Here is a 17,325-nt window from a genome sequence, read left to right as displayed (position 1 = left end):
GTTATACATTACCATACATAATCCTATACATACATTCATTCTACAGGCATTTCCCTTTCCTATATGGAGTAGTTTTCCAGTCTTCTGGACCTTAGGACCCGTAGCCCTGTTCCTGTCAACGTGGCAGTATTTTTCCATACTCTGCACATCCTTCTTTGGTCACTCAGCTCTCAAAAATGGCTCCGCTTTGGTTCAGTACGCTGAATGATTCCCACAACCACATATAAACAAGTACACAAAATAAAACTTAAGAAATTCTTCTGATTAAGATGTATAAAATAAGAGTAATGTGTAATCAAGATTTCAATCAATGTATCTTAATCGTTCTCCGGTAAACAGCAGCTAAAAATTTCACAGCACATACTGTTATTTTGGGGATCTTATTAGCTAATACTGTGTCACATCTACAGTTAGATCCTTTTGGCCTTGCAAAATGAGCCCAATTAGGTATAACCCCTGTTAATAGTGGGCAAGAATAACCTCACTCAGTATAAGGCAATTTTCTGCACTCCTGCCAAGGATTTATCACATTTAGTATTCTCTTGCTTACAAAGGCCAGCTAGAACCAAGAGTTTGAAAATGTATTTCACTAGCTCTGAAATGTGATCCAAATGTATAAGAGTTGCTTTGACGGAACTCTGATACTAAAACTGCAGGTAACTCATTCATCTGGCTAATATGGACTGAACGTATAATCATGTGATATACATGGTATCATTACCCAGGCTACAATATTGCTGTCATGACCCTGCAATCAAAGAACTATGACAAAGCACTTTAAAAAGTGGAATTTAATTTGCACGTTCAGATAATGATGTTTAACTTCTTCAGACCTTAGATTATTATATCAAACTAGCTTCAGAGCCTAAAAACGGGCCTTGAAAGGGCCCCCCCTCCCCTGGCCAGACAGCTTAAGGTGGCTTTGGGCTGCAGCTCGCAGCCGGATCAAGTGGGGCAAGCGGGGACTGGCCAGCTCGTTGGGAGGCCTGGGACAGAGCTCCTTAGCAGGCAGTCAGCAGGGCCAGAGGCCCTCATCAGCAGGCCCAGCCCAGCAGGCCAAGAGGTGCTAGTTAGCAAGCCCTTCACCACGACCCTTTGCCCAGGGCCCTCTCCCCTTACCTGCTGCTGGCTCCAGGCACTGAAGTATCTGAGAGCAAAGAGGCTAGAGTCCAGGAACGGAGGGCAGGAGCTGCAGGGGCAGGGCCAATCAGGGCAAAGCTGGCTGCACCCTGATTGGTCCTATTCTAACTTGGACAGCCGGACACGTCCCACCCCCTAGGCTGTTTCAGAAATACATAGAGGAACAACAATGGATAAGGATATATATTCTTCTCTGTTAAGTACTTAGCAAAATCTTTAAACTGGAACTGGCAAAAGGAGCAGGGCCTGGGCAGCAGCAGACACCTCCACTGTTCATCTGAGGCTGTGGGGTGAGCAAGGGCAGCAAGGGTCAGGCAGAGGATGCAGTTGGATGGCAGCATGGATGCTGGTGTCCATCCATTACTGCCACACACACCGGGAGACCCTGGGCCACTCCCCTCATTCCGTGGATGTCAGCAGATCTGCCTCAGTACCATTTAGGCTGAGAGCTACCGGGATTTTGGGGAGGGGGGATTCTTGAAATTGTTTACCTGCCGCTAGGTTAAGGATTATAACTGTAGGAGGGGTTATATGTAACCCGTCACAAGCTAGTTCACTGAAAGTAGTGATAAATTCAAAAAACACACAAATGGGGGGGGGGGGGAGAAGAAATTTGCAGACTTCTTCATTTAGCTTTTATGACAACTAGACCGCAGCAACTGTTAGGAAGGCAAGTAGTATTGGGAAAGTGTGAAATGCACTAAAGAGTCTTGCCAAAAAAAAATCTGTCCAGGCACAATAACTGGAAGCTAGTAACATTTATTAAGAAAAAAATAAGAAAGGAGATATCTACAAAAAGGAAACACAGGGAGCTCCTATATTGGATGGAAATGCAGCCATAGAACTGTTTGCCATCTGTTCGCAGCCAGTTCATAGCCAGGAAGGAGCAGTTCAATAGGTAATAAGCTCACAATGTCCAAAAGTACAGTTTTATTTACGCAGTTGGTTGATTTCTGAGCGCACACGTGATCCATACTTCTCAAACTCCTTTACCTTCTGCATAATGAGCTTTTTCTAAGTAAGAAAAGAGGGGGGAAATCATGTTAGAAAGATAAGGCGATTTTGTGATGAGCCCAGGGTCACCCAGCTGGCTGCATGTGGAGGGACAGGGAATCAAACCCAGATTAACGGATTAGAAGCCACTGCTCTTAGCTACTACACCAAGCTGGCTGTGCCCCATTTTTCTGGATGCAAAGGAGTCTCAAAATGGTTTACAATCCCTTTCTCTCCCTACAACAGACACCTACCCTGTGAGGCAGGCGGGGCTGAGAGAGCTTTAACAGGACTGTGATTAACCCAAGGTCACTCAGCTGGCTGCATGTGAAGGAGCGGGAATCAAGCCTAGCCCCTCTTAACCACCATACCAAGTTGGGTCCCTAAAGGGGTGGGGTTTCAGACATAAAATTAACTCAAAGCAAAAAAAAAAAGAAAAAAAGGGGGAAAAAAAGAAAGAAATACCATATCAGGAAGGATATATTTAGAGACTGGCCTGGTTACAACTCAATGGCCAAAACATCACATGCAAATTAGGCAGACAGCTCACAAGATGATGTGTTACATTACAAGGCTTAGGACCTGGGTATGTGAAAGATTGTATTCTCTATACATTCCTGCTGGGTAGCTAAGATCACAGGGAGAGGCTCCCCTATCCGTTTCAGGAATCAAGCTCACATTTGGCCAGCACATTAGAGAGGTCCTTTTCACTGGTTCTGGAATAAGCTCCGAAGAAGGGGCACCTGGCCCCCTCATTCTTGATATTTAGGAGACACCTGAAGACAGTTTAATTTATATTGACATTTGATTAGTTTTTCTTCCTATTGGGGTTTTTAATTCTTTAAACAAACTAATGGCTTTATGAATTATTTTATTTTTTATACTTTAAGCCATCCTGATTTCCTAAAAGTTAGAAAGATTGCTAATAAATATTTTAAATAAATACAAATATTAATTTTAGTTACAAAGGGTAGGGGGATAAGATGACTGTCTAAAAGCCATACGTACAGTCATGTTCTTCATTCTCTCTTTCTGTAGTTTGATGAACTCATGCATTGTCAAGTCAGCCACATCCTTCTGGAGAGTAAGAAATACACAGCTGGGGGAGTGTTTGCGGTGTTCTTCCCTAGAAATCAGGAGCATTACAGTATCAGTTCAATGGATTTCAAAAGGTAAGGCATACTTGTCTTGAAAAGATCACTTGTACTATTCCATTATACTACCATTCTAATCTTTTTGTAAAAATGCCTTCTTGAATATTTCTGTTTGCACATTCTACAAAGTGGTAGATGTGTGGAAGAGGATGTCCACACAAAAGCCCCTCCCCCATTTATTGCCCCCATTAATTTCCTAGTGGGTGCCTTATCTAAGCTGGTGGAGGCAATAACAAGCTGTGATAGAGACCACAGACTGTTCTGAGGCTCTTCAACATTCATGCTGAAGGCACTTTTATGTAATGCAGCATAACTCCATTTCTTTGGGGCTGAGGCCTCTTTATTAAAAGTAATTGTAGGGCAGGTAAGTCGCCTATTGGAATAAGTAAATAACAGTACTTGATTTAAGCTGTTTCTAGAGCTCTAGATCAGGGTTGTCCTGGTCTTGTTCATAGAATCATAGAGTTGGGAGGAACATCTAGACAAACCCCAGCAGAATCCAGGAAATTCACAAATCCTGCAGATTCGTAGTAGACACTGCACTCCTGCAGGCTGCTAGCAGGGAGACTTGGAAGCAATGAGCTCCTCTGACTCTCTTGCTTGCTGGGAGGCCTAATGGGAGAGCCTCTTAAGGAGACCATACACAACACACATCTTGTTCTAGACCAGTTTAAGCTCACTGGGATGGACCTTGGACTGATGCTCCACCCAGGTATACTGATATTTGATCCACAAGAGTTCTTTCCATCACTTTCCCAAAAACCGCTAGGTGTGAAACGGGGCGGTAATTGGTGGGTTCCTGTGAATCCAGAGATGGCTTTTTCAGTAAGGGATGTACCTCTGCCTCTTTCAGTCCCTCCAGGAATTCTCCCATTGAGAGGCTTAAATATCTCCTAGAGGGGGGCTCCTATCCTCTCATCAGCTGCCTTAAGTAGCAGTGAGGGGCACAGGTCTAGTGGGCTAGTAGTTGGCCTCACTGAAGCTAGCATCCTGTCTGCTTGAGCAGTCTGAAGTCATTTAATTTTCCCTCCAGAGGTGATCAAACGCTGGCAGGGGCTCATGGGAATTATAGTCCATGGACATCTGGAGGACCACAGGTTGACTACCCCTGGTTTATGGTACTGTTTCTTGTAATGCATTTCTTGCATTTCTTGTTTTTATTGTAATCTTGTATTATATTTGTAATTCTAATCCAGTTTGTGCTATTCTTATGTCATGTTACACTGTTGTTTTTGCACTGCTTTCCAACTTTTCCACTATCTGGAGCAGTGGAAAAGAGTGAGATTGGCATTGTGGGACAAGAGGCAGAACTGAACTGAGAAACCCCGGAAAAGAAACAATTCATATACAATCATGAACAATGGATCTTCACGCCATTGGTCAGTTTCAGGTCGTGGCATTAGGAAGGTTGAGAACCACTGCTATAAAGTAAATAAAGAATGGTGAAAAAGCATTCCATTAAAAAGAGACAGGTTGTAGTTTGTTTAACTTTCAAAGTTATAGCCAGTCTTGGGGTCTGCAGCAGTCCGTATCAACTATATTGAAAGGTACAAAAGGACCAGGGCAGGCTCAAGCCATCTGCTGTACAGTATTGCAAGCACAGCAGACTGCATCTGCAGTCCCCCAAGTTAAAGTACTGTGGATGTCCTCTAATTGAACAAGACCCTAAAAAGCTGAAGAAACAAGGAATAGATTTCCTATACCAGATTTTAGGATAAGTCAGATGTTAGTGATGTTTTTTAGCTGCCAGTTATTTATATTTACCATCAGCCTCCATTTTAAGAGACTATGCATCACAGAACATCTCACATCACACTTGATGAACACAACTCAGCTGTCATTTCCCTTTGTGTATTCCAAACCAAAAGGGAGTCTTTATTAACATTATAGCTTACGGAGCAGCCAGTAGGATTCCACCTGGTTACAGCAATATGTAGTCTAAGAAGGATGACACATTAATCTGCCCTCAAATGAAGTTCATTCCACAAAGAATTATTTAAGCACCTGTTATGACAGGCTATTACTAGACAATCCCTTGTTTGTCCTTCAATTACAGTACTGTGATAGTTTTTGCAAAAAGAGCACCTGAAGCCACCAAACAGCTTAAACCCAACCTATAACATCAGTGAAATGCTATGTTTTGCAATATCAACATACTTCATACTGAGCAGAAACGGATCTGATTGCAATATACTCACATAGGATCATCATCGGGCTCCCATCCTTCTAATTCTTTAAAGCAGAAGAAGCACTGTGCTACATCAGGGGCATTGTCACCAGGACAGTGAATGAAGCCAGCTTTTGCCATCTGGATTGGGAAATGAATATATGAACACATGAAGCTGCTTTATACAGAATCAGGTCATTGGTTCATCAAGGTTAGTATTGTCTGCTCAGACTGGCAGTGGCTCTGCGGCGCCTCAGGCAAAGATCTTTCACATCACCTATGACCTGATCCTTAGATGCATTTGCATTTATTTCAGTTTTCTGTCTCATTGATTCAAACCTGCTTCCCTCCTCCACTTTCTCACAACAATCCTATGAGGAAGGTTTGTGACAGGCCCAAAGTCACCAAGCAAGCTTCACTGGGATTCAAAATCAGGTCACCCTGGGCCCTAGTCCACTATTCCATCTACTATGCCATACTGGCTCTTGATAAAAATGCCAGAGACTGAACCTGGGAAATGATCCATGCCAAGCAGATGCTCTACCACTGAGACAAATCCCTTCCCCAAATAGGGTTATTTAACAAGGACATGCCATGTAAACATAAGTTTCTCAGCTAGAAGCCCAGGAGAGATTGTTTCACTGCAAGTCTCCATGGCTAGAGTATCTTATGCACAGAGGCAGTATCTCTCAGCAACACATACACTACTCAAAAGCCCATTGGTTCGAGGTTAGACGGGGAAGATGGCTGCTCGAGCAGTTCTCCTAAGGGGGAGCTCTTGGTCCGTATCGGGCCGAACGTATCCACATCCGGTAGAAGCAAGCAAGGTACGCAAACCTTGCTAAATCCTCCTTATAAAAGCTTCAGAAAGCTCCGGAGCTCTAAAAAGGCCCGTTACTTATCTGCGGAGAGGGATTCTCCAGATCATCAAAGCTATACAGGACCACTAAAATCAAGAAGCAGTCTGCTGTCAGAGCCTTCTCGAACAAGGATTGCCTTTTCTTTCTCATTCCTCTCTCATTTTCTGAACTGCTTTGAAGAGAACGTCAGAGTTCTCTAACTTCAAACGTCTACTATCAACAGTGGGTAACGTTTTAATGACACTAAATTGTTTTTGTACACCTCCCCATCTCGTTTACCAAGCCGCAGCAGTGAGTTCATCCTTCTCACAAAGATTTTCCTGCTTGTTTTTATCTTTTTTCAAACTCTGGGGGAAAGGTGAACATGAACCATTTTTAAAGATAAATGAGCTAATTTGGAATGTTTACATTATCTTGTGATATCTCTCCCACTGTGCGACTTTCTAAGCAATCAGAACTCCTGCAGGAGGACCTCTCCCGACTGAAATATTGCACAAGACTGGCTGATGTTGGCTTTTAAGTCTGATTTTTAATATGGCTATTTTGACTCAGATGACCCATCTATTAGCAAAACAAAGAGAAGATCTGAATGCCTTCACAGAAAATTTGTTGAAATATATTTTTAAGGAGATCCCAAATGGCAAGAACAGGAATGATGAACCAAATGATAATGATAATATTAACCAACTGGAACAAAAAAATAGCAAGAGTGAAGAATGACAAGATTGGAAATCTTCAGTGGACAAAAATTTTGAAGCATTGGAGATGGAGTCCTTCGGAAAGCAAGATCCGCAACAAGAATTTATTATCATCACTGATCAAGTTCCCCCAGATGAGGTTACCTTTACTGAAAAGACATATCTCAAAGCAGAAGCACAAAAGAGCCAGCCAAAAGACACATTGGTTTGTCCTGAAAGTAATTATTCTAAAAGAGCTTCCCAGGAAAAAATAGTCCTTACACACCCCAGATTGGATATCAGGAGGTGCAACTGTTTCAAGAATCATTGGCAGATATTCTGTGGAAAAGAGCACAACTTCATTTCCTAAGACTCAAATTGAGACCTCCTTAAGAAGATTGGGAAGAGGCAAGGGGTGGGGGGCTGACATTTTTTCAATATTCTGTTTCTGTATACTTTTATATGGATGGCATTAAGACTTAAGGTAACTGTGAAGATTTTAAAACAATTTGAATTGAATTTAAGAGCTGCAAATGTTATGATAAAGTGGGCTTCTCTTTCCCCCCCTTTAAAAATAATACTGAGCTAAATGTCATGATAAAGAGGGTTTTTCCTTTTTTATTTTCTTTTTATAAGTACTAGATTAACGTTCAGATTGTTTTATAAGAAATGCTTAATGTTAAGTACTTAAAATTTGTTGTTGTAAACAAGTGCAGGAACCAGCTGATTTTCTAGCTTAAGGATATGCCTTGGTTCAAGTCTTTACTTCATCCCCCCCCCCCCCGGCCCTTTACAACACACTTCGGGTGTCATTGCCTCCCATCACTCCCAGATGGGACTATCTCGTTGCAGAGAAACTAGCTGAGGATTCCCACTGATTTGTCATTGTCATGAGTTAAAATTTCCATGAAAATAAAATGTTCCTTATGTTCATTGTTGTGGCGTGTCTGTATCTTATTTTGAAGGGATGTTTAAACATTACCATAACGATCAGAGGGCGTTAGGGCAGTGGTTGAGAGTAGAGGAGTAAACTACCCCCCCATCGGGCCTCAGTAAAATTATCAAGCGTTGAGTGGTCCCCGGTGATAAAAAGGTTGGGTACCGCTGATCTAGAGTATTCAGCAATATGAAACTTCAAGCAAATGGGGACTTGGGGGGGGGGGTTGAGGGAGGGATGATATTGTAGTATTGTAATCAAATTAGTATTGTTCTTTTCTATATAAATTTTTTGTTCTTTGTAGTATTGTTCTTTTGTAGTATTGTTCTTGTCTATATAATTTTTTTTAATTTAAATTTAAAAAGCCCATCGGTTCCACAGTTGGACCTTCATTACTGCTTGAGATTTGTCTTCTATAGCATTACAGCTAAGAAAGCATATACAAACATTTATGGATTCAGCAGAGTAATCCAAATTCTAAAATGATCAGAAAGACCTATATGAGAATTAACAACGTATTTAAGACACTGTAGCTAAAAATACCAGAAAACTATAATAAAAATGCTTGAGTGGAACATCCAATGCTAAAAATACAGTACATTCCAGGACTGAGGGGGGTTGTTTTTAATTTGTAAGAACCAGGTTGCCACCCTATAAAAATACTTTAGATCGGTGGTCGCCAACCACCGGGCCGTGGCCTGTTGCCGGGCTGCGAAGGCCCTGGCACTGGGCTGCGGCTCCCTCTTCCCACCCTCCCCCGCAGTAAGAAACTTCCCGGGCCACAAGCTTGCGGCCCGGCAAGCTTCTTACTGTGGGAGGGGAGGGAAGCAGGGCCGCGCATGCGCAAGTGCGGCCGGGCCACGTATGTGCACATGCACAATGCGCGGCCAAAAAAACACACGTGCAGCACTTCTGCGCATGCGCGAAAGTGCCGAACATGTGCGTTTTCGGCCATGCATTGTGCATGCACAGGCCAGCCGTGCATGGCGCATGCACTGCCCAGTTGCGCATGCGGCATGCGCAGCCTGGGCAATCCCCCTCCCTGCTGCCTCCGGTCTGCAGCCTGTAAAAGGTTGCGGACCACTGCTTTAGATCATTTAATCTACAAAGCAATAATGCAAGGTGATGAAAGGCTTATACCACTGAACTCAGAAGTCATTTGAGTTCAGCAATAAATAGGCCATGTACAGCCACAATCTTGCACAGCAAATATCTAATATTTAGCAGAAACTAATTACAGATGAGTGATTATATATTTACTGGTGAAGCCTGGTTATCTGTCAGTTACTCTTAAAAAACATACCACCAGAATTCTAAAAATCAGATTTGTCAAATGCAGAGAGGTCAGAAACTGACAATCATAAGATTACTGGATATCATAGACTTGTAAATTCTTGTTATTTTACAATGCGCAAGAAGGCGCAATTACCTAAGCAATAACACATAACTGGCCATTAAGCTTACTACATATTACAGCTATATGCCCAAGCCAGTCTTAAACAATTCTACAATCGGTTAAAACAAGTCTGACAATAGCAGTATTTACAAGTAGGATATCCAAGAGATCTCATCACAGAGAATTTCATGTTCCCAGGCCCCCCTCTCTCCCCATCACAGCCCTCACAACTCTGCTCCTTCATGTCATTCCTTTCCTGTCTCGCACCTGCCTGGTCTCATTCCATCTGCCATTTTCCCACCCAGCCATACTTTCTTCCTTCCTTCCTTTTTCCTTTGCAGATTTGTTTTCTTGCTTTCTTGACTTCCTTCAAAATCCCCACTTCTGATGACTCACACCATTTTTTTGTTGCTCCCTTCACATACCCTCTCTTCCTTCTTGCTTTGTAGGCTTGCCCTCTCTCTCATCCCCCAATTCACCTCCAATGTTCCAGTGAAGATGCTGCGGCCATAAGAAATTACCAGAATGTTCAAGGCAATCCAAAATGGTCACCAAGATCTTGTGAGGAAATCCCATGAGCTCTCCGTTGTTTTGCAATTTAAAATTTGTCTTTAAATTTGTAGAAAGGCCTCCCCTCCTCTGCATGTGGACCAAACTTGTAGATTAAGTAAACTGCAGGTACAGCTAGGCCCAAAATTAGTTGCTTTTCCAAACTCCTACCAAGTCAGACCATTCCGCTATCTAGCTCAGTACCAGCTCCTCAGACTGGAAACACGTTTTCCAAAGCACTAGGAAAAGAAAGGCCTCCCGCTGCAGATGCACAAGGAGACCTGGGCTCAAACCTGCTCCATGTCCTTGGGCTTCCCCCCTTTGCCTAGCCTACCTCAAAGGGCTGTCGGGGAGATAAGCGAAGAGACCTTGCGCTGCTTTGGGCCAAACAAATGCTCAGCAGCCCTTTTGCGTACGAAGCACCGCGACAAACTCTTCCCCAGGGAGGCCCCTCGAAGCCCTCAGGAGACGCTAAGCAGAAGGGCTCCTTATCCCTCCTTTTAGGCCGAGTTCCAGCGAACGGCCCTCTTTGCGCTCGCAGCATATAGAGAGCCCCGGCTGGGCTTCCAGTGCTGCCTTCCACTTCCGCGAGAGACCAAGCGGTGCGGGGCGGCGAGACCTGAGCAGGCGCCGCGGGGCCGCCTTCCTTCCCTCCCGAGCGGGGCCAGAGGCCGGGGCGGTGAGCAAGGCCACTCTTACCCGCTCCGGAGTGCAAAGGCAGTCATCGTTGAAAGGCCACTGTGAGAACGTGTCGACGCGAGACTCAACCAGGAGCAGCTTAGCCCACACGGGCAACTGGGAAGCCATAACGAAAGAGCTCAGCGGCATTCAAACCAGAGCGCGAAAAACGACGCGCGCCCGCGGAGCATCTTGGATGATGCCGCGCCTCCTGACGCCGGGAATTCTGGGACATGTAGTCTGTACGGTTCCTGAGCGGGGAGGGGGTTTTCCTCCGCAAGAGAGATGTTTCACTACAAGTTGTCCTGTAGCCCCTGAAAAACTGATTTATTTATAGTTACCTGTAGCCTCATGAACCAGAGCTTACGCCATCTGGCGCAAAAAGCACTAAGTTCTGTGACGCCTCTATGTGGGACAGGAACGAGCATTAAACGAGTACCGCAAAAAAAAAAAAAAAGCTACAGATACTTCAGAACAATATTCTAGAAATAAACAAGTGTAACTATCCTTTATTAACCCTTTTCCAAGCCAAAATGCCACCAGAACACCCCAGAACGGGCATTAAACAAACAAGAGAATGGCAAAAAATAGTGGCGTGCAGTACAGAATTGAGAACAATATTTTCGAAAGCAAAAAGCAGAATTCTAACTTTATTCACCCGAAATAGGCCTAACAGAAATGAGTACTGCAAAAAATGGGGATGAATTACAAACACTCAAGAACAGTACTTTAGAAATAAAAATGTGGAACTCTCACCCCTTTATTAACCCTTTCCAGGACAAATGTGCCTCTGGAACGTCCTGGAACAGGTATTAAAAAAATAATAGTACCACAAAAAAAAGTGAGACATGTTAAATGCACTCCAGATTCCAGAACAATATTTTGGAACTCTAAATGCAGACATAGCATGTGCTTACTTGCAGTACCTCTCCCTGGGATGCCTCCCTATGTGCCCAGCAAGTTTTGTGAGGCTTCATGTTCTGGGAAGAGATGCTGCGAATTTGAAGCCTCTAGTAGGCCCAGGGTTTGTTCTGTCCACTCCTGAACCCATGAGCAACAACTACCCATCACCTCTCCAGAAACCACTGCTCAGGTTGGAATGCAGCCACTTAACTGTGGAATACTTCCTCCTATTTATTCTGGAGGCAGTTTGGTCTGGAAAGGGTTAATCTGTGGACAATATTTCTGTGTTGTAATTTCCAAAATATTATTCTGAAGTGCTTGAATGCATCCCACGTTTTTTAAGGTACTATGGTTTGTTTTATGCTGATTCCAGCCTGTTCTGGGGTGTTCTGGGGGTATTTTAGCCCCAAACAAATTAGTAGGTGTGCAAAGTTTCTGTGTTTGAATCTCCAAAATATTGTTCTAGAATGCCTTAAACAAGTCCCAGTTTTTTTTAAATATTTTCATTTCTAAAATATTGTCCTTGAGTGCCTGTAATGCATCCCACTGTTTTTTGCAGTACTGTTGTTTAATCCCCATTCTCACTAATGTCTGTGGGTTCAGTAAAGACAGACTCCAACTTAAAAAAAAAAAAAAACAGCAGCTCTTTTATTTAATCAACACCAACTCCAAACACCAAACAAAGAACATAGAAACAACACAGTACATTTTGGCTAGCCTGCCAAAGAACCTGATTGATCCTAAGTGGAAGCAGTTCATTGGTCCATAAGTTCTTGGAACGAGATCTAGAACAAAATTTAAGTCCAATGACCAACAAAGTTTTAATCAAGTTGTGAGCTTTCATGTGCATGCACGCTGCTTCAGACAATGAAATAGGAGTCATCAGTGTACACATATGAGGAGAGAGTAAATTAGCAGTGAATTAGTAAACAGCACCATAAAGATAGCCAACAAATAGCAGCATAATGAAGAATAATGTTTTGCTAGAATAACAAAGTGAATTCATCAGTCCTTTGGATTTTGTTGTTCACAAAAACATAAGGGGATTAAAACTTTAAGGTTAGTAAGCAAGTTTGGCCACAATACAAACTTTCATTAATTTAAACTTAAAATTAATTTAAATTAATTTAACAACAATAGGAGCCCGCTGCTCTTAGTGAGTTCGGCCACATCCTATCCAGTTTCCTAATGAATGTTATATCAGCAGATTTTTTTCATGAACTGTGATTTTTCAGATCAGAAGCTGTTTTGAATGCCACCATTTTTATATTAGATTACTGTCAGGGAAACCAAGCAAGATCATTAGTTCTTTTTCAATGTAGTGCTCCCAAATAATCCTTTACCCCTAAAATGTTCTTTTTAAAAACATAAAGGGACTCACTCACATTCCATCTGTTCCCACAGAAATCACTGTCCCCTTGTCTCTTGGCATATGGCTTCATTTAAGGGTTTGGGTGGGTGTTTTTATGGTGCTGTTGTTTTTAAAGATGTTGTTCCTCAGCATTTTGCTTCGTTTTCAAAACCTCTGCAATTTAAATCTCAGCATGAGTAATGGATTAATGTTGTTTAACTCACACATTTGAACAGTAAGGAGCCTTGATGTGCACAGCTGGCCATTTTGCAGACTGGAATTGCTGAGGTATTTTTTGAACTGCTGGTATTACAAACTAACACAATGCACAGCAGGCCACAATTGCACGACAGTGGCAAAGCTTGAGCAGCGGTCCTATGGATGAGGACTGGGCTGAGTCTCCATTTTTATTTGTCATATGTTAAAGTTAGTAGAACTTGGGAAAATAAAGACAACCCTCGCTGCCACAAAAAAGTAGACATTAGTAGACAAATGAATAAAGAATTACAGAGAGTAAGTCTGTGTTGCTGTAATGTACATCTGGAAATTTAAAGGGACAGTGCATCTCTGTTGAAAAAGATATGTCAGGATCTAACTACACAACAGATACAGCAAAAGAACAAGGTGCAAGAGGGGAGGGGGTTGGGGGATTAGTAATTGCAGGGGAATGAGGACATTCTACCTCCCTTTAGTCCTTCTCTCCCTTACTCCACACCTCTGCACACCTCTGCCTAGTTAGGTACTTTTCTCCTCTTGTATCTATGTGATGACAGTCATAGGCATCTCAGCGGTCTCATCACAACACTGAACTGCTGTTTGGATTGTTGCTGTAGTGCTGTGAGGAACATCGATTTCTAAATCAATAACCTCAAAGAATGAGTTTCTTTAAGAAAATGAAAGCATCATCAATGAAGGCATCGTCAGGACTGAGATACAAAGCATAGAACAAGCAATATAGGGGTGGCAGAGCACATCGAAGCAAGCTGGAATGGAAAACAGGGTAAACATTCCTGTAAGTCTTTGGTAAAGCCAGTTCAACAGTTACCTCTTTCACCACTTTAACAATTTTGAAAGGACCAACAAAACGCGGGCTCAGTTTCCTAGAGGGCTACTGGCAATGCAAATGCATATTGGACAAATATACTAGGTCCCCTTCCTTCCTAGGGTGGGTGTAGGTGGACTGCAGTGTTTGTCTGTGTGACTTATAATCAGCTTTATAATTTTTGTCTTGCTCCACACCTAGGATCTTCAGGAGCTCCCACCAGAACTTGGCAATGAACTGGGAACCCTGATCAGAGAAACAATGTGTTAGGATCCCGTGGAGTTTGTACATATGGTGTATGAACAAAGAGACTAGTTTCTGGGTAGTGGGTATTGTGGAACACAGGATAAAATGGGCTTGCTCGGAGAATGTTTCTACCACCACCCAGATAACAGTTTTCCCCTGGCTAGGAGAAAGGTCCGTGATATCTTTCCTGGGGCTGGAGGGCATTTCAAGAAGCTGAACCTTTCAATTCCCCCTCCCCCCCCTCCCGCCCTTTTGGCAGTGAGGCATGTAGAATATCCCTTCACATAAGTCTTCACATCTTTGTGTGGGGATGGCCACCAGTAATGTCTCTGCGTCAAATGTAATGTTTTCACAAACCCAAAGTGGTCTGCAGGCTTTGAATCATGTTATTTGCCCAAATGCTTCTTTCATGGTTGCTCCTTAGAAGAATGGATTTTGTACCCTGTTGTTTACTACCCAAAGGAGTCTCAAAGCGGTTTACAAACACCTTTTCCATTCGTCTCCCCACAATAGTCAACCTGTGAGGTATGTGGGGCTGTGAGAGGTCTGAGAGAACTGGGAATGGGCCACAGTGACCCAGCAGGCCTCAGGTGTCTCAAAGCATTTTCCAATCGTCTTCCTTTCCTCTCCCCATAGCAGACTCCACATGAGGGAGGTGGGGTAGAGAACCTCACAGGGAAGCTGTCAACCCTAAGAGGAAGACTCTCTGTGCACAGCAGTCTTGACCTTAGTAAGGTTTTTTATACTGTTTTTTTATTTGCCAGGCCAAGGTTTAAAAAGTCATTTCAGTTCCCATGTGTCTCCAGCCATTTACTTGTTCACTATTTACAGTTTCAGGCTGTAAATATTTATTTAGATCTTCCTGCACTTTCCAGACTTACAGGACTGATGCTGGTTTGCCTGTCTGAGCCCCAGAATACAAACAGTTGCTGGTAAGGGCTGGCCATAGCCCATAGCCCAGGAGGGACACACCTGCACCACTTCCTCCCAACTGCAGGCAAAAATGGCTCCTTTGAAGGCTGGACTCTGAGGCATTGTATAATTTTGAAGTCCCACCTCTAAACCTCCAGGAATATTTCCAACCCAGGGGTAGCCAACCTCCAGGTGGGGCCTGGAGAGCTCCTGGAATTACAGCTTACCTGCAGAGTATAAAGATCAGCTCCCCAGGCAGAAAGGGCTGCTTTGGACAGGGTTGTGGTAGAGAAGAAACATTTAAGGCATCTCACACAGGTTGTTGTTGAATTGAAAGACTTGAGGCTGAGCCCACCCCAACACCCCTTGCTGTTTTATTAAGAAGGAACAGATGTTAAACAGATAAACCAGAGCCCCTTTGTACAACAGATCATGCAAAACCTCATGAACTCCAGGCACACTAGATAATCCAAACGGCATCATGAGGTGCTCAAACTGTCTCAGGGGAGTATTAAATGCAGTCAGGTGCTCATGCCCACTTTTAATGCACACTCAATAATATGCCTCTTTCATAGCCAACTTGGTTAACATCTTCCCATTCCCTAACTGCCCCAATAATGCTTTTATTAGTTGGAGGGGATACACATTCATGGTGGCCACCACATTCAAACCCCTGCAATAGTGCACAAGCGTAGGGAGCCGTCCTTCTTTTTCACAAACAGAACCGGTGCTGCCATGTGAGACGTGGCAGGGCAGATAACACCACAAGCCAATTACTTGTCTAAAAATGCCCACAATTCCATCATCTTGCACGGGCTCATCAAGTAAATTTTGGCCTTAGGTAATGGTTCACCAGGTTTCAGTTCAATGGCACAGTCTGTCTTGCGGTGAGAGGGCAACTTAGATTTTTTTTTAAGTGACAAAGACCCCATTACAAAGGACAGGGGAAATGGCAGCTTCCAAAGCACTACCGACATTTTAAGCAGCACAGCTATTCAGAAGTGCAAAGAGGTGAAAATGGAAGAAAGCCTTTTTAATTTATAAAGTTCAGCCCCACTTTGTCAGTGGGGCACAAGCAGCTTTGTATGAAAAGGTAAATAAAATCTGTTAGCAGCTGGGAGCTAAAACAGTTGTGTGTGAAATGAACCAAAAATTCCATTAGCAACTGACTGCTAAAATCAGAAGACCTTTACTGGCATAGAATTAAAATGTATGAAAAAGGATAATGATGCCTTCAAGAAGAGAGCCTTTAAGAAACTGACTTGACACTTGTCTTAGAAAGCTTTGAAGTTTACACAGGTAGAGAGTTGATAGAAGTCACCCAGTCAATGTTTTGCTCGACAGGTGGCACTGAAAAGCATGTGACCCCCATCAGACACCTGATGTTGAGCTTTCTTGCAGTTTTGGGGAATAGGTGGTCTGATTATTTCATAGTCTCTTATGCCTCACCTGAGTTTTTAACAATAGTTTCCATGTATTTCTGTTGCTGGTGCACTGCACATGGAAGGGATTCTGTTCACTGCAAGTGGGAACTGCAATTCTTGCTAGAGAACCTTATGTTCTTCACTGCACTTCTTGTACAGGGTGCTAGAAGTCCCTGAGGAAAATGTCCTGTCCCTTAATGTGTGGAAATGAGCAGCTGAAACTTTTTGCTTTACCTGGGCAATAACATCCTCTTATATTTGAATCTCTGCAGTCTTCAGTTGGTTGGAGAGTATGCTGGCTTCTTCCCTGTGCACTCTTCTACTTACCCCCATATGTATCTCAAGTTCTATATTTATTATTGGAGATAGGGGATAGTCAAATTTCTCTTATGGCCTGGGCAGCTATAATAAAACTTAAACTCTTCCTGGCACAATGCAAGACCTTACCTGAGCTTTTAAAATGGATGCAGTTTAGTTCCATAGATTATTGTGGAATAAGTTAGTGGAAGACAAGCTTGCGCAATCTAGAGCAGCTTTTTTCAACCTTTTGGCCATGGAGGAGCCCCTGAAATAATTTTTTCAGGCTGTGAGAAACCCCAGAAGTGATGTCAGCTCTTTATGCCTCCCTGCCGTGCCCCCGGTAGTGACATAACCATCAACCTTAACAGGCAGGCTCTAAGAGGACTGAGGGGTTGAGAGATAGGAGACAGTAAGGCAGGAGTAGGCTTGCAGGTGCTGCCTGCCTCCCATGTGCATAAACTCACTCATCCTTGGGGGGGGGGGAGAGGAAGCAATGGAAGTGACCAGTTCCCTAGCTTGTGGCCGTCCATTAAAACAGGAGGGGAATGGCTGCTGTCCCCCACCAGGGCTCCCATGGACCCCTGGTTGGGAATCCC

General features: G+C 43.3%; 1 protein-coding gene across 1 annotated transcript; it reads right to left on the bottom strand.

Annotated features, from left to right (window-relative positions):
• Nucleotides 1-1,883: 1,883 nt before the first annotated feature.
• Nucleotides 1,884-10,765, bottom strand: BIRC5 (baculoviral IAP repeat containing 5). Its single transcript, XM_077328106.1, has 4 exons — nucleotides 10,573-10,765; nucleotides 5,486-5,595; nucleotides 3,142-3,259; nucleotides 1,884-2,154 (listed from the first exon to the last, which is right to left on the bottom strand). The coding sequence occupies exons 1-4, from the start codon at nucleotides 10,699-10,701 to the stop codon at nucleotides 2,071-2,073; spliced, it is 441 nt and encodes a 146-aa protein (XP_077184221.1). The 5' UTR covers nucleotides 10,702-10,765; the 3' UTR covers nucleotides 1,884-2,070.
• Nucleotides 10,766-17,325: the final 6,560 nt, after the last annotated feature.

Source organism: Paroedura picta, chromosome 3 (genome assembly GCF_049243985.1).
Source record: "Paroedura picta isolate Pp20150507F chromosome 3, Ppicta_v3.0, whole genome shotgun sequence".
In the NCBI taxonomy this organism is placed as follows: Eukaryota; Metazoa; Chordata; class Lepidosauria; order Squamata; family Gekkonidae; genus Paroedura; species Paroedura picta.
Note: the sequence above shows the minus strand (reverse complement) of the source record. Positions and strands in the feature narration are given on the sequence as shown.